This window comes from Rhinatrema bivittatum, chromosome 16, assembly GCF_901001135.1.
Source record: "Rhinatrema bivittatum chromosome 16, aRhiBiv1.1, whole genome shotgun sequence".
NCBI lineage: Eukaryota > Metazoa > Chordata > Amphibia > Gymnophiona > Rhinatrematidae > Rhinatrema > Rhinatrema bivittatum.
In genome coordinates, this window is record NC_042630.1 from 42,874,836 (window position 1) to 42,893,227 (window position 18,392).

The following is an 18,392-nucleotide window of genomic DNA, read 5'->3' on the forward strand; positions in this document are numbered from 1 at the left end:
CCTCCAAATCACATTAAATCTTCACTGATGGTAACCATGCTGTTTGTACATATGACTGTTCATGTAAAATTGCCCCCCCTCCCCCCAGAACCCACCCCGAGTTACTAACGCCCCATTTACAGTAATATAAATAGTTAAGTTTTTTTGTGAGCTTCTACAGAGGTGCTTCTCTCTCTAGCCAGCAGCAGCCCAATTGTTAACTGATGGCAATTGCAACTAATAATGAGTTCTCAGTAACCTACTTGATTCTTTCTACGTGACTAATGATCTCTTAAAGCTGCATGGTCCACCATCATGTTCTAACTTGAGGGGCATACTGCAGCCCTCCCATGGTTTGAACTGCACAATTGTGCTTGGAAGGGTAGTTCTATCTGAGTCCCTAGAAATGGCCTATCCCTTCACAGTTCAAACCTTGAGAAGGTTGCAGCATTCTCTATTATTAAATATGGGTGGTGGACTCTGTACAGCTTAGAGGGAACATTGAACATGACATCACCAGTTATTAAATAGCTAGAATAGTTCTCCTGTAAAGGCATGACAAAAATAAATCACAGTATCCAAGTGCTTGACACTGTTTTATTTAATTTCTATGTTTCCTTTAATTTGATAAATGTTTTAACTAAACATGTGTCAAGAGTAGGACCTAGTGATGAATGTAGTAATCTGAATTCTACGATTTTTTTTTTTTTTTACAAGAAGGGTTAGTCCTCCTGCAATGGCTGTAGTCATAACATTTCTGTCTCTCCTGTGGAGTCAAGTGGAAGGACTTTAAAGCCTCTTTATATTGCACAAGCTAGCAATCTGAACCAAGGGACCATGAACTGACTATCCATAACTTGCGGCTCTTAACTTACTGTTGATTTTATGTAAGGCAGCTAGGATGCACCTATCACAGACACAATGATAACCACTGAAAAGACTTGAATTCTAAGATACCAGAGTTTAAGTCCTGCTCCTACCATTACCACTCTTTACGGGTGATCTTGGAATAGTCCGCTTGTCTATATTTTTATGATCTCCATTAATCACCAAGGGCTTCATTTTCTAAAGTATCACAGGCCTGCAATACTTTAGGTAATGAGGGGTGGGGGGCAAAACGGGGGGCGGTCCTGCGCTAGCCGGCAACAATCCCACCACCACGGTGCATTCGCTGCTGGTTTCGCACCTAATAGCGCCACTATAGAAGGTGTAGCTATTGGGTGTGAAATAGGACGCGAAAAGGCCCTTACCGCGGCGTGTTCGTGGAGTCGGCCCCGGTGACGCCCTGACTCCTCCTCTTCCGGGGCTGATTCCGCCCCCATCTTGGTATCGCACATGATCCGTCTGGTAAATGACCCCCCAAGAAAGGAAACTTGACAGAAACTCTACAGTACAAAAAAAAGAAAAGGAAGCAAATTTCATATTTAAGCAAAGAAACAGTTTCACCATGTTAATTAGTCCTCATAGGAAGTGACTCTAAAGAAAATAAATCAAAAGGGAAATTCCAAAACAAGCAATATGTTGAATCTTCTCTATGTGACAATCATTTTGCTGGACCTAACCTTAGACTGCAAGAAGAAATTTAATTGTTGCAGTTCATAGAAAACATATTTTATATCCTCAGATCTAATTTCATATTTACATGGAAATCTAAACACAAAGGGGATCCCCCTTCCTGCTGTTTTACTCAGAAACAATTTACTTCTAGATTGGGTAGATTTAGCTACATCAGGAAGCATTGCTACCCTATGACCTAGAAATATATTCTGCTGTAAGCTTGTCTTTGAGTTAGTAGAAATAGCATCCAAAATATTTTTCACATGGTGTCATAGTGAGACTCAGTGGCTCAATACAATTATGTTACTTGCCATTGGCTATCTGCCCACTAGACGTAGGCTTCACATAATCACCAGGTCCTGCCATCACTGCCATTTCATTTTCCACCATTACTGAGAGAATTTCTTTACAAAAGAGGCATTCACTGTCCCATGCTTTGACCTAATGATAGATTTTCTCAGAGCCCTTTTCAGATCTTTGTTCTTCAGGCTATACACGATGGGGTTTACCAAGGGGATCAGCACCACATACAATATGGAAATGAATTTGTCATAATCCTGGGAAGATGCTGATGTTGGGCTCATGTTAACAAACATGATGGTCACATAAAAGAGAATAATAATAGTCATATGAGAGGTGCAGGTGGAGAAGGCTTTGCGCCTTCCCTCTGTAGATTGAATTTTCAAGATGGCAGTTACGATGGAGGCATAGGATATTAGGGTGAGTAAGAAGGAGCTGAGCCCAATCAAGGCCCCATAAATATAAGTCAAGATCTGAACAAAGTGAGTATCACTACAAGAGAACTTCAAGATGCCCCGCATTTCACAAAAAAAATGGTCAATCTCCAGCGAGCCACAGAAGGAGAGGTGTTCTATAATCAGAATGTGTGCCACTGGGTCCAGAAAACCAATGATCCAGGCAGCAGCAGCCAGCACAGCACAGATTTTCTTGTTCATGATGAGCACGTAATGCAAAGGGTTACAAACTGCCATGTAGCGATCATAGGCCATGACTGTAAGAAGGAGGAACTCTGTGCAGGCAAAGGAGATGAAAAAGTACAGCTGAGTTAGGCATTTTATGAGAGATAGATGCTGTCTCTCTGTGCAGAGCAGCACTAGTGCTTCTGGGAGCGTGACAGGTGTATAACAGATGTCCAGGAAGGACAGGTTGCTGACGAAGAAGTACATCGGGGTATGCAGGCAGGGGTTGAGGTAGATTAGCTCTAAGATAAGGAGGTTCCCTACAAAAATGAGGAGGTACAGAATAAAAAAACATCAAAAAGAGAAAAGGTGTCATTTCTGAAAGATTGGAAAAACCCAGAATGAGAAATTCTGTCCTTGTGGTTTGATTTATTCTTTCCATGCTTTGAAAAAATGTTCCTATTGTGAGACAAGAGATAGAAGGTAATGAAAACACAAGAATCAGGAAGTGGGAAATAATCGTTACAGAAAAGACAGAATGTTTTCCCAAAATGATGAAAATTAAGGATAATAGTAATTTCCATACAATATTCAAAGTTTTCCTTGGTGCATATTTTACCTTCCAAATTTTTCAGGAAATTAAATTCTTAGACCCAGAACTATTTTCTGGCTGGAAAATGACCAGTTGTGGTAATAGAGGTTGGGGCCCTGAATTAGGGGATATCTAGCCTTGTCTCTTTCCCTCCCACTTCTTGCTCATATCTCTCCTCCACTTGCCTCCTCCAACCACCACTACCTTAACTTATCACTTACTACTCCCCCTCCTCATCCCCCCTCACTCATACCTCTCCCCTCATCACCCCTTGTGCATGCTCTATCCCATTGCTGCTGGATGCTACCATTGAAATCAAAATGAAGCAAAAAATGCCATGGGTCAGCAGTTGCCATTTTGGATTACTGTACAGGTGAGGCAAAAGCGATTGTTCCTGCCCTCTTTTTAACCTTGGTTGGAGTAAGCTATGGGGAAAGAGAGAGAAGAGGGTTTTGATTGACTTTAGTTATAGTAGTTTCATGACAGAGGTGAGGGCCTGCATTATTTTTTTTTTTAATGAAAGGAAATGGAAACAAATTCAATTTTGCTTGCTTTTTCTTTCACTTTGTTTTGAAAACAAAAGGACATTAAATAGGAACTTTCACTGAAAATCCCTATTTTACCTCCAAGGAAAGCACAACCCTATCACAGAATCCATCCACCATTCCTAACAAATCCAGCAGTGGCAGTGGCAGCCACGAAGAAGCTGGAGGAGATTCAATTTCAAAAAGGGCCATAGGGAAAACTAAAAGGAATAAAGGTCAAACTCCATGAAGGGTCTTACTGGACAAGTAAAATAAATAAATAAACAAACAGAGCCAACTAAAATGCATGTAACCCCCTTTTGATGCCACATAAATTATATAAGTTCTGATGCTGGTTTAGGAGCTGAGCACCACTTTCTGGGAACAAACGGGAAAGCTGGTCAAGCAGATGGTAAATTGGACTTGGCCCAGGGACATGGGCTCTCTTTCTTATGCTGTTAATCACCCGACTACACCTTTGTTCTCTGTCTTTCACCAATAGAGTCACATTCACTAACCCACCTGCTGTGATTAATTAAGCAGTCTCACTGTAAAGACTATCTTCAAAACCACAGAAACTTTTATTTTCCAACCTGGAGTTACTGGCAGTCAAAAGGAAATTATTAAAAATCAACAGTAATGGATGGGTTCACGGATTTTACACAGCATAAAATAGCCCTACTTAAAAAAAAAATGGTTTGGAGAAGATTCTGGAGAAGTCCATAAATAATAGTTAGCAAATTAGACTTTCTTTTCTCCACGTCTTAATTCTTGGGGAGAGCAACATGAGGCAGACTTTTATTTTGGGGTTTGGCAGTAATTTCTAGACGACTCAGACTGGTCCTGTCGGAGACAGGATGCTGGGATTTATGGACCTTTGGTCTGATCCAGCACAGCATTTTTTTATGTTCTTATGCTCTCCATGGAGCTAAAACTACTTTTCTTTCTTTGCCATCCCTTCTGAAAAAATGCAGGGTGAACAAGGTAGCTCCATGTCAGAATGGACAGGCTCAGCCACTCTTGGTTTGACTGCCATTGCCAGTACAGGTTACCTGTAGGTTACCTCAGAATTTCATTCAGAAGTCTTGCTTCAATTAAAGGATATCCCAAGTCAAAGAAAAGCAAGCAGATATTTCTTTGAAGGATTTTTTTAAATTTAAGATTTTTTTCAGATGCCAAACAATTTTTTTTTCTTTGAATTGAATTGAAAGAAAACTTACCAGTTCATCTGCATTGATGCTTTCTTAAGCAAATCTCCCACCAGTCTTACACCAGCACATATAATACAATAGTAAGAAAGAGGGTTTTAAATCAGAGAAATGGGAAATGAAATAAAGTAGACTGGCAATTAGCTGACCATGAGGGTTATTTAAATGCCATAGAGTGCTGGCAGCCCAAGGGTAATTTCTACCAGAATCAGGGGGGTGATGCAATGCATGAGCATTTCAGAAAAGGCAAAAATTAACTGGCCTGGAGGGAAAGGGTGGAGAGGAAAAGAGCAGGATGAGGAGTGAGAGAGACCAAAAAGAAAAGGAGTGGAATGAAAGCCAGATCCAAAGAACCAGAGTCAGACAGACTTGAAGGAATTTCTTCTATATGTATATATATCCATAAATTCTATCATAAGATAGCGGCATGAAATATAATCCTATTCTGTACCATCTCAGAGAATGGGTGCCAGGGTCTGAATTAGGATGATGATACTGTTATCACAGGAAACAATGTCTTATTAATTATAGCACACTTGGATATTAGCCTGTGAAAGTAATGATAATAATAGTTTTAATTGTATTCCACCTTTTGTAACACTTCAAAGTGGATTACATTCAGGTAAATGGATGTATATGATTCCCCAAATAGGAAAGGTAGACAGAGGGATTCATTTCAAGAAAAGTAGTCAATGATGTGAAGAATTAAGGCGTGAAGTTTGAGGTTACAGAGTTTATTGTGACTTTCAGGCAGAGGAAGAAAAGTACAGCTTAGCAGAAAAAACAAGCTGTCCTGTTTTTGCTCTACAAACACTAGCGCAGTATAACAAATATAGCAGACAAAACTAAGCTAATTCACAATAATGATAAAGATGTGAACATAGTGGAATATGTCATATCATGGTTTCATCAATGGGGACATCTTCTAGTCAGCTAAAAGTCACTAGATTGCATCAAGCTTCTTGATTGCTTCAAGATTCTTAGTTGGGATATTTGGGCATAAACCACGATGGAGCCATAACAGAGGGGTCTCTAATCAGGGTAATTCAACCTGGGAGACAAGAAAGCTGATGAGAGTTGGAAGGATGTTCAAGGGGCTGCGTGGCATTTTTAAATTGGCAAGGTTTTGTATTTGCAGGTGACTTAATGAAATAAAAAGGAGAAGTAATCTGTGTATCCATGGTGATAGGGGAAGAAATACTCTAAAATGTCAATCAAATGATAAGAGACAAGAACTGGGCAGAGTAATGAGTAAGAACATAACTGGGCAAACTGGAAGGGACTACCAATCCTTATCTGTCATCACCCAATTTGTTACTATTATACTGTTCTTTCAGACAATAATTAGAATTATTTCTTCTCCATAGTTTCCCTTACATGTGAAAAGTCTTGTCATCTTCTCTATGCAAAAGTAATAATAATAGAATCCATGACATTGCTCAATGCTGGAGAAGAACCTGTAAACAATAAGGCTAAACTACAACATTAATACCTACTGTTCATTTGGTAATAGAGCAACTGCACTCCTTTTCTTGGTCTCTCCATTCCCTTTACTCCAAAGTTGTTGCTGTTATTTTTGAAAAAATGGAATCATTTTTATATTTGATGGGAACAAAAGGTGTGGGTTGTCACAAGCTCCCCTCTTGTGGCAATAGTTAGTCACAGCACCTGGTAGAAGCTACAGAGCTCCCTAGCAGGACATTCTCCATCCCATGCATGTACTCTTGACAAGAGGGTCCCAGGTTCTAATCCCTGCTGGTGGTGCTAATGTTAGAGGGGGGGGGGGAACCCAAAATGTAAAACAACAAAAACCAAAAACAACCGTAGTCCTGCCCCCTCCCATTCAAGCCATGATTAGTATTTCAGTTACAAAAGAAAATGTCCTCACACGTAAACTATGAAACAGAACAGATTCTCCAATTAGTTTGTACCATTTCTGAGAATCCCCCATAAAGCAAAGCAAAAAAGCATGAAATGCCATAACATCGTCGCATCCATGGGTGTGGTGAGGCAGTCACTTGATATGACTGTGATGAATTTAAAATTCTTGTGGAAAGCACGGGGGAAGCAGTCCCACAGATTCATGTGGATGTGATTGGGAATACAACATTCCCTACGCATTTTCTGACGACCCCCCCACCCAGTGTCTGTACATGCTGCTAAGGTGATTATATCATTCTATATGTTGATACAATGGTGTCAAGCTCTTTTGTGTTTAAAGCGATAGCCAAGCCTGTGCCAATAGAACTTATTTAAAAAAATTTTTTTTTCAATATATTTTCCATATGTCTTAAAATGTTCAATAAAATATTGCGCTGGTAGTTTTCTCTTGCTCCTTCAGGCTTCCAGATCAGTAGAGTTGGTCTCGATTAGACCATGGTGTTATGATTCTTCATTTTCAACTACTTGGAGACTCAGCAATCAGGAAGATGGCCTTCGTCTGAGGGCCACAAACCTTATCTCCCTCTGATTGATATTCGCCATGGGTCTGGTCACAAGGTCTGCCTTTTGTGATGGCTGAAGGTCCCTCCCCCTCACCTCCATAGTGCTGCCTCTGCAGAATTTATTTATTTTATTTATTTTTGAGTTTTTCTATACCTAGGTTTGGTACAAGCCTTCACTCCGGTTTACATTAGATAATATTAATAACAGTGATAACAATAAAAACAATCATAACAGTTTAAACAATAGATAATTGAACCCAAATCATCCCACAGGAGATTCCCAACGACCTAGCACAACCCAAAGCTGAAGAACTTGCTCTTCATTTTCACAACAAAGTCAACAGCCTTCTAACTCATCTGCCTTCTAATCCCACCGACCCTGCTCTTTACCAGTCTCTTCAACAATCATCCCCCAACAACAATGGTCTGGAAACACTTGAACCCATCTCTATCTTAGAGATACAAACTCTTATAAGAAGAATGAAACCTTCCTCCCATCCTTTGGATACTATCCCCACCAAACTGCTCCTGGCCATCCCTGACTCCATCGCTAAAACATTGTCGGACATCATAAACTGCTCACTCTCCCAAGGACTATATCCTGACGACCTCAAATTGGCCTCCATCAAACCTCTACTCAAGAAACCCAACTTGGATCCTAAAGACCCCAACAACTTCCGTCCTATCGCCAATCTCCCATTCATAGCCAAGATTCTAGAAAAAGTTGTCAATACTCAACTCTCCGAATACATAGAAGAAAACAAAATCCTATTCCAATCACAATACGGATTTCGCAAATCACTGAACACAGAATCCCTCCTCATCTCCATGTCTGACTTCATATTAATGGGCCTTGACAAAGGCCAATCCTTCCTCTTAATTCTACTGGACCTATCAGCCGCCTTTGATACGGTCAATCATTCCATTCTCACTTCCATTCTGGCCTCTTTAGGTATCTCAGGCACCGCTCTCTCATGGTTTAAATCTTTTCTCTCCAACAGAGGCTTCAAGGTTAAGATACAGAACAAAGAATCTTCACGAATGGACGCATCCATAGGAGTCCCTTAGGGCTCCTCACTGTCACCTACACTCTTTAACATTTATCTTTTACCTATCTGCCAACTCCTCTCCAACCTTAACCTCAAACATTTTCTCTACGCCGACGACATCCAGATCGTGATACCCATTAAAGAATCTTACACAAAAACATTGGTTCACTGGGAAAACTGTCTCTTCGAAATTAAACATCTCCTGGCTAACCTAAACCTAGTTTTAAACTCCTCTAAAACAGAACTGCTTCTCATCTCCCCAGATAACAATGCCATCTCTAATCCTCCAACTATCCCAACTACTACACAGGTGAGAGATCTAGGAGTATTAATTGATAACCGGATGAACCTTAAAGCTTACATCAACAGAACCACCAAGGACTGTTTCCACAAACTCCAAGTTCTGAAAAGAATTAGACCACTCTTCCACACTCAGGACTTCAGAACCATTCTACAAGCTATCATTTTTTCTAAGATCGATTACTGTAACTCTATCCTACTGGGCCTACCTTCCTCCTATACTAGACCCCTCCAGATGTTACAAAACGCTGCGGCAAGATTACTGACAAACTCCAGGAGGAGGGACCATATATCTCCAATCCTAAAAGATCTCCACTGGTTGCCTGTTCACTTTAGAATCCTCTACAAATCTCTTTCCATAATATACAAAACCATCCATCAACACACCCCACTCGACTTACAATTCCCATTCCAAATTTATAACTCCTCCAGACCAACAAGAGACACACTCAGAGGATCTCTTCAAGTGCCCCCAGCCAGAACTATCAAACACATTACCTTGAGAGATCGGGCCTTTTCAACAGCCGGCCCCCTTCTATGGAACTCCATCCCACCGGACCTTAGACAGGAGCCCAGCCTCCCAACCTTCAGGAAGAGACTTAAGACCTGGCTGTTTAAAAAAGCTTTCCCGGACACCGATTAATTCTATTCAGCCAGATTCTACCACTTCCACATGTCAAAATGTTATTACTAATGTAAATACCTATACCTAATGTTATTCTCTCCCTTTTCTTCTCTCCTCCCAGTTCTTTTACCTTGTTATTTGTAACTGCTTCCTTCTACACAAATAGGTTATTGAATTGTTCACTGTACACCCCTGTTATATGTAAACCGGCATGATGTGTTTGCAACATGAATGCCGGTATATAAAAATTTTAAATAAATAAATAATAAAATAATGATTGTGAATCATGGATAGTATGTTGTAATTGGACAGCAATATAACAGTAACAGTGAGTGTAATAGGTGCTAGCTTGTAGATAGCACATTAAAATCTGAACATGAACAACAGTGGGAATTACATTGAAGTTCAAAGCGTAATGTGATAGAAGTGCATCTCAATTTCCATCTGGCTGAGAGGCAGGGAAATTGTTCTGGAAATTGAGTCTTGGATCCATCACACAGCACAACACAGCACTGCCACTGAGTCATAGAGCTGGATCCAAGGGGGATTAAAATTAAGTAGACTGAAACAAATTAGATTAAATTCAACATGGGAATACATGAGATATTTGAATAAATGAATATAAAATGTTGAGTGATGTGTTAGATGACAGTAGGTCATGAGGAGCAGAAGAGTGATTTCAGAGAAACATACTCAAAGTATGAATACAACATGATCAGCTGAAGAGAGATCTCAGGGGAGGAGAAGGCAGTACCCTGAAGCATCCAAAATATGAGTACAGCATGAACAGCTGAAAATGATCCCAGGAGAGGAAAACAAAACACCTTGAGACACCCAAACTATGAAGAGAGACTGCAAGAAATGTAGTTTTTTTTTTAAACAGAGAGGGACACAATAACAAGGAAAGAACATTGTTTATTTCAAGCAAAAGCAAGCATATGCAATATTTAAAAAATGTGTATATCATAAGATTAAAAAAAAGAAAAAGAAATGAGAGCTAGAAGTCAGGTCAATAAAAAAAAACAGGACATAACAGAAACAGGGTGAGTTTGCCATGAACTGCATGAAAGGTATTAACACTGCTTTGATGCCATTGTATTTGACTGAGACGCCATAATAATGACATATTTATGGATTAATAGCCAAACAAGGAGATGCCTGAACATATCATGATGCTCAGTTTCCTTTTTTGATATAGAAATTTATGATTATGACAGCATTCATTATTTGAATTGCTGTATAATCAGTACATCATTTAGGGGCAGATTTTAAAAGAGTTACGTGTGTAAGTTATGCACATAACCCTTAAACCCCCCCCCCCCCCCCCCCCTGCGCACGCTGCTGAGCCTATTTTGCATAGGCTCAGCAGCGTGCGCAAGCCCCGGGAGGTGCATATGTCCCGGGGCTTGCAAAAATGGGCGGTCCGGGGGCGTCCAGGGGCATGGCTGGGGTCCGGGGGCAGTCCGGGGGCGTAGCAGAATGCCCCGACACAGCGGCCTGTGTCGGGGCCTGGCCAGCTGGCGTGTGTAAGTTACGCCTGCCAGATTCATGTGGAAGTGATTGGGAATACAACATTCCCTAGGCATTTTCTGATGACACCCCCCCCACACACACACACACACCCCCAGTGTCTGTACATGCTGCTAAGGTGATTATATCATTCTTTTTTTTTTTTTTTTTAATTTATGATATTATTACATTTAACAATCAATCAGGTCTATCCAGTACCGAGCGGTAGGAAGAGCTGCGTTAGTGCCTACGGCACCCGCGGTTGCCGCACGCACAGTGCAGCTCACCTACCACTCGATCCTGAACACTAATTTTATTTAAATGTAAACCGCGTCCAAAAAGCCTTAGGCCCGCGCAACCCATTTTACTGGATAGAGCGCCTATACAGTATCCTGGGTGCGCGGGCCTAAGGCTTCACTCCACGCTGGTATCTGTCATTTCAAATGTCATTTGAAATGACAGATACCAGGAAGCGAAAAAACCAAAAGCAAAAAGTAAGTCGCTTCGCCGCTTCACTCTTCCCTCCTCCCGGAGCAGGGCGCGAAAAGCAGCCTTGCTCCGGGAGGAGGAAAGCGGCGAAGTGACTTACTTCTTGCTTTTGGTTTTTTTGCTTCCTGGTATCTGTCATTTCAAATGACATTTGAAATGACAGATACCAGCGTGGCGTGAAGCCTTAGGCCCGCGGACATCGGAGGGGGGCTGCAACGTTTTTTTCGCTTTTTTTTTTGGCTTCGGGAGCAGGGGAGAGGACTGGGGCTGCCACGGAGACCAGCACCCACGATCGCGGCCGGGGCAGGTGAGCGGGGGCTGGGGGAAAGCTTGCCATCTACCCTTACCCCTGCCTCTACCGCAGGGGTCAGGGTAGGCGGTAAGTTTGCAGGTTAAACGCGTGACAAAATGGCAGGGAAACTAGCGATAGTCGAGGCGCGGGTTACGGGATGCTAGGGAATAGCTAATTCGCTCGTTTGCATGCAATATCGAGCTAATTCGCTCGTTTGCATGCAATATACATGCCGCAGGCGGAAGGGGTTGCCCGGGGAATTTAGGACGCGGTAGTAGTAGGTTAAAGGGGATTCGGGATCGCAGGAAGGGCTAACGCGGCCGGAACATGAGTAAAAAGCGGCTTAGGAGCAGGGTAAACGCGGCCGCACTTTACAGGATAGGCCTGATAATAAACTTGACTGAACAGGAAAAATATTAGCCTTTCCACAAATATCATTATTATGACAAAACAAATATATATTCCATCCAAATTATTGGCTATCATCGTAGTTCTCAACATAAGAGGATCCAATTCTCGTGAGAGCAAAATCATATAACATTAGAGAAGAAAATAGTAGTTGGACTTACTTAATTAAATAGAACTGTTTAGCTTACTGAGGTGAAGATACATCGGGGCCAATTATTTCTGTATTGGGAGTCAGTCTATCTGATATAAATTTTAACAATTGAGATGGAATATAAAATGTAAAGTTAACTTCCTGATATCTTATATTACATTTGCATGGGAATTTTAACTTAAATTTTGCTCCCATATTATTTAATACCTGAGGTTTCATTTTGCTTCCTTCTTTCCTGTGTTTTCTTCGCTATTTCAGGAAATATTTGAACTTTCATTTGAAGAAATAATTCTTTTATATTTCTAAAATACATTTTCATCACAAGATCCCTATCTGAATCCAACAGGAAAGAAACAATTAATGTTGCAGGTTGAGCCAAATTTGTATCAGATGTTTCAAGCAACACTGAGATATTTAAAGGGGATAAAACTCGAAATTCCTGGCCTTCAGCAGGTTTTGCTTTCCAAGGTATCACATAATGAATTTTTGTTAATGGAGGCATTGTCTGTTCAGAAAATTTCAATATTTCTTGTGCATATTTCACCCACATATCTCTTGCTGAGACCAAAGGAACTCTTGGAAAAATAAACAGTCTTAGAGTTTTCCCCCGTGCTTGATTTTCCATATTCTCAAGTCTTTTATCTAACAATTGGCTTTCTTTAATCAGATTTAAATACAAATCTTTTAAATTCCCTATATTCTTTTTCACCGAGTCCATTACACGTTGTTGTTTCACCTTTTCTTCTTGTAAAACTTTAACTTGCATATCCAAATCTTCCAGTTTTGTTACTACAGGATTTAACTGAAGAAAAATATTCTCATTCAGAACTACTAAAGTTTCCCAAATTGTACCTAAAGTTATATCAGAAGGTCTCACCAATGGAATAAGGTTTCTTCACGGTTCCATTTCTTTCTCCACATTATTACCCCTCGATGTTGTCTTCTCTCCTCGCGCTGAAATCCGCTCAGCTCCACTGATAACCTCGGGCTCCACCGCGGCGTCTACTGTTGGCTCCCCCCCCACAGATCTGGGGTTGGTGACATCATCGGGTCACGTCGGAGTCGACTCCCGATGAGCCTCCCTGACCTCCGCGGGGTTCACTGGTGACGTTCTAATTACTGGGGACATTGAGGTCTCTAGGTCCTGGAGCGGCTCTGCTGTACTAGGGCTCTCCTGAACCAACTCCTGCGGATGTCCTCCCGGCATGGTAAGTCCAAACACCACATGGGCGTCCATCGGTCCGGCTTTCGGGGTAGGTAATTATATCATTCTATATGTTGATACAATGGTGTCAAGGTCTTTTGTGTTTAAAGCAATAGCCAAGCCTGTGCCAATAGAACTCATTTACAAAAAATATTTCAATATATTTTCCATATGTCTTAAAATGTTCAATAAAATATTAGGCTGGTAGTTTTCTCTTGCTCCTTTAGGCTTCCAAATCAGTAGAGTTGGTCTCGATTAGACCATGGCGTTATGATTCTATATTTTCAACTACTTGGAGACTCAGCAATCAGGAAGATGGCCTTCGTCTGAGGGCCACAAACCTTATCTCCCTCTGATTGATATTCGCCATGGGTCAGAAGTAACTCCATCGAACAAAGTGGGGGGGGGGGGGGGGATTTCAAACTCCAACGAACAAGGTAGGGGGGGGGATTTAGGTAGGGCCAGGGGGATGGGTTAGATAGGGGAAGGGAGGGAAAGGTGGGGAGGTTCCAAAAAAAGTTCCCTCCAAGGCCGCTCCAATTTCGGAGCGGCCTTGGAGGGAACGGGGAAATCCATCGGGGCTCCCCTTGGGCTCGGCGCGTGCAAGGTGCACAGGTGTGTACCCCCTTGTGCGCGCTGACCCTGGATTTTATATCATGCGCGCGGCAGCACATGCATGTTATAAAATTGGGTGTACATTTGTGTGCGCCGGGTAGCGCGAACAAATGTACCCCATGCTCACAAAATTTAAAATCGGCCCCTTAGCATTAGAGATTGTTTTTTTCAATAGGAAACTAGGCAAGAGATGAAGTCAGCAGGTGACCACAGACACTAACCAATGACAGAGTAGCTTTAAGAATGATCAATATCAACCAATAGCATTGCAACTTAAAAGTAAATGATCAATGTCATCAAAAAATACACTAACAGGCTTTTACTCAAAATCTATTGAGATTAATTGAAGTCTGAACTTGTGCTCTTGAAGCTTTTAAAATTTGTAATTTTTATCTTTTTGTTTTGGATATTTCTTTGTTTTAATTCTGTATTTTACTGTTGTATTTATTTGTATTGGTTGATGAATGTTGCATGCTTGCGTTTTCATTGTTAACTGCTTTGATTTGTTGAAAAGCTGTATGACAAATGTAATAAACAAAACTACACTAATTCAAAATAATGATAAAGATGTTGACATGGTGGAGTATGTCATAATATTGTTTTATTAATGGGTAAATCTTCTCAACAGCTGAAGGGCGACAAGATGGCATCCTGAAGGGTACACAGAACAGAGCAGCTCCAGTTTCCCCAAATATTTTCAAGATGCCGCCAAAAAGAAAGGGGAAGGTTAGAGTTTTCCCCTCTATACCAACCCAGCTATCCGAGCAGGCTCTCATAACAACGTTCCTTGCCCAGGGAGCAGAAAATTTCGAGGGGGTGAATCCCATTGTGAGCACGCCGGGAGGAGAGGCGTTTTCACCAGGGACGGAGGTTTCCCTCAGCCCCCCCGATGCACGCCCGCCGGCAGCCAGAGGAACCTCGACCCTAGACGTGCAGCAACCAGCGCAGACCGATGAGGTCAGAGCGACAGGGCTGCTGGGAGAATCGTCAGTGAGTCTCGAGGAAGAAGGAAGGGGAGAAGATACACCGCGGGAAGGGGTGCTGACCCACGCTGTACCTGGAATTTCATCGGACCCCACAGAACCGACCCCCCTAACAACGGGAGAACGGCCGGAACCTCTGGTAAGACCCGCGGTCGTTACCCTTGAATCTCTATGGGAACTCTCTGCGGGGCTAACGTTGGCTGTTCGTGACTGTAATACCAAATTAGACTCTTTTGCTTCTCAAGTAAATTCCAAAATTAATACTCAAGAAGATACTCTTTCCCATCTCCAGACGTCAGTTGGGAAGGTTGAATTTGAAATAAAACATCTTAAAGCATTTAATTCTGCTACTATACAGGACCGAGCTGCTCTTTCCAGGAGACTGGAATTATTGGAAAATTGGAACCGTCGGCTAAACCTAAGATTAATCAAGTTTCCAAGAATTATGGGAGAGATGCCTATTACCACACTAAAAAGATACTTTGCAGAAGTTCTTTTACTTTCAGAGTCACAATTTCCTTTAATTAACAAAGTTTATTTCCTTTTGGGCCAAAATCGCTCAAATGAACAGGCAGTCCCTCCTATGGATTTTCAAAATTTGACAAATTTCTTAGAATCGTCCGCAATAGAGATAATAGATTTTTCTACATTGCATGTATCATTGATTGTTGAACAAGATATTAGTAGAATGATGGTTCACTATTTCAAAAATTTAAACACCCTGTTTCATGGTAGTAAGGTCCGTATGTTTCCTGATATCTCTAAAATAACCCAGGAAAGAAGGAAAGGGTTTCTGAGTATGAGACAGAATGTGATATCTTTAGGTGCAACCTTTGTCCTAAGATATCCGTGTAAGTGTATTGTAAAAAAAGAAGCAGATACATATATTTTTTTTTCCCCAGAACAATTAAAGCTTTTTCTAGATTCTCATAGCTCTCCAGAGCGCACCGTATTTTCAGGGGAATAAAGTAGGTATTCTGCTCTTGATCAGGTTAAATGTCTAGAATTTGACAATTTTCCTATATTCTCCTTTAAAGTCTGTCTCCCAAAATGTTTATTTGAGAATTGGTTGCATCTTAGGTATATATTTTTCTTCAAATGTGATTTACTTAAAAATTTGTTTTCTCCTATGGTATGCAACATGTTTCCTGTTTTACTTAATGATACAAATTGTATTAGAAAAGTTATAAATAAAGATTAAAAAAAAAAATCTTCTCAACAGCTAAAAGCCGCTAGATTGCTTCCAGCTTCCTAGCAGGTGTTGCTGCATTCTCCGGGCATGCATACTAACACCAAAGATTTTCCTGATGGTACCTTTAACATCCGTGTTCCTCAGGCTGTAGATAATGGGATTCAACATGGGAATTACAGCCATGTACAGCAAGGAGAAAAGCTTGTCCTTGTCTGGTGACTGCAGTGATGTTGGTCTCATGTACATACAGATAACGGTACCGTAGAAGAGAATGACGACGGTCAGTTGAGAGGATCAGGTGGAGAAGGCCTTGTGCCGACCCTCAACAGAGCGGATCTTCAAGATGGCAATGATGATGTAGGCATAGGATGACAGAGTCAACAGAAAGTGGATGAAGCCCATGAACACACCCTCAACAAAAATGGTGAGTTGGAAGTCGTAGATTCTGCTGCAGGCGAGTTCCATCAATGGCGATAGGTTACAGAAAAAGTGGTTGATTATGTTGGCATGGCAGAAGGAGAGCTGTGAAATGAAGACCATATATGGCACTGTGTCCAATAAGCCGGTAATCCATGAAGTGATGGCCAGCAGAATACAGGTTCTCTTGTTCATGGTAAGGGCGTAGCTCAAGGAGTTGCAGATCGCCACATAGCGGTCATATGCCATGACACTGAGCAGAAAGAACTCTGTACTTGTAAAAGATAGGAAGAAGTAGAGCTGTGTCACACATTCCATGAAAGTGATCACATTATTTCCTGACAGGAGGCATATAATCATTTTTGGGATGGTGACAGAGGTGCAACAGACATCTAACAAGGAGAGGTTGCTGAGGAAGAAGTACATGGGGGTGTGCAAACGGGGACTCAGACATTCTGTTGTAACTATGAGGAAGTTTCCCAACAGTGTGAGGAGGTAGAGAAGAAAAAACACTAGAAAAATGAGGTAAGCCACCTCTGGGCTGGATGACCTGCCAGAAGATTTTCTTGTATACATTGCATACATTAAAGTTTCCCATAAGGAAGGGGAGACACAAATACATAAATGGATACAACACAAGCAGACATAAATGCACGCACAGTCACATCATGTACCCATATACACATTGAAACCTGCTTGTGCATAAGTAGAAGTCCACCTATTATTAAAAGAGATTAGCAGCAGGACCTTGGGGGCCGTTCGAAGCTGAATCAGGGTGAAAGTATGGAAAGATAACTTTGCCATCATCCCCTCCCCCCACAGCAGGATCCACCACTCTCTCAGTCAGAGATGGCAGTATCCTAGCCAAGACCTGGCAGACCCCTGCCTTGGTCCATGACTGCTGCTGCCTGCTTCTCCACCCCCTCCAATCCCCCTCCTCCCTTCATTCCTTTCCTCACTGTTTGCGTCAACATTTCCATAGGTAACCTTTTAGCATAGTTCAAACCTTCACCATTACAAGGAGCTGAATGTCTTCAATATTGCTTTCACATGGAGTATAATGTTTTCTAGCGAAGAAATATGTAATCAATCATAGTCCAAGGTCAGTCAAAATAAAAGTTGGGGTGTAATAGTGTCACATATAAGGCAATTTTTTGCTAAAAATCTTTACCAGTGTTGGTGTTTTTGTGATGCTTTCGTGAGCTTTGTTTCTCAGCAGTCAAAGCAAGGACAGTTAGATGTCTGGTATTTTATTTATTTATTTATTTATAGATTCTTTTATACCGCGGTACGTATAGACATACATCACCTCGGTTTACAGTGAAACAATAAATTAGCAACAGGCTTTACATGTAACAGTTTAAAAAAAAACAGTAAAACATTTAACAGCAACAGGCTTTACAGAAACAAGGGTTTTAAAGATAATATGCATACATCATTAAATATCAAACAATAAAATATAAATAACCATGTATTTGCAGGAGCAAATTAACTGTCAGCAGCGAGACCAATGTCACATTGAATACAATAGCCTAAATTGAGTAACAGTGGGGGGGTTTGGAATAGCAGAATGTAAATACAAAATACGAGGAAAAGAACTTGGAGCCAGTGAGGAATAATAAGGGATAGCTGAATTTTTAGGTTAGATGAGATTCATAGAGTGAATGTTATGTTGTGAAGAAAGTCAATAGTGGACCCTTGGGCCGGCTGATATGGACGACGTCCACAGTTGGTAATGAGCCGGGAGGCGGAGCTTAGCTGGAGCTGATGGATGACGTCTTCACCCTGGAAACCCGAGACCCCCCCAGGAGGAGCCCGTAGGGGTCCGAGTCGCTGGGACTTAGGAGAATCGTGAAGAAATCCGAGAGTCGTGGCTGGCTGAAGACAAGGAGAATCGTGAAGAAGTCCGAGGATCGTGGCTGGCTGAAGACAAG

General features: G+C 41.4%; 1 protein-coding gene across 1 annotated transcript; it reads right to left on the reverse strand.

Annotated features, from left to right (window-relative positions):
• Positions 1–1,925: 1,925 nt before the first annotated feature.
• LOC115077545 (olfactory receptor 5AR1-like) lies at positions 1,926–16,281 on the reverse strand. Its single transcript, XM_029579838.1, has 2 exons — positions 16,164–16,281; positions 1,926–2,776 (listed from the first exon to the last, which is right to left on the reverse strand). Exons 1-2 carry the CDS (start codon positions 16,279–16,281, stop codon positions 1,926–1,928), a joined length of 969 nt encoding a protein of 322 aa, XP_029435698.1.
• Between the last annotated feature and the right edge of the window lie 2,111 nt (positions 16,282–18,392).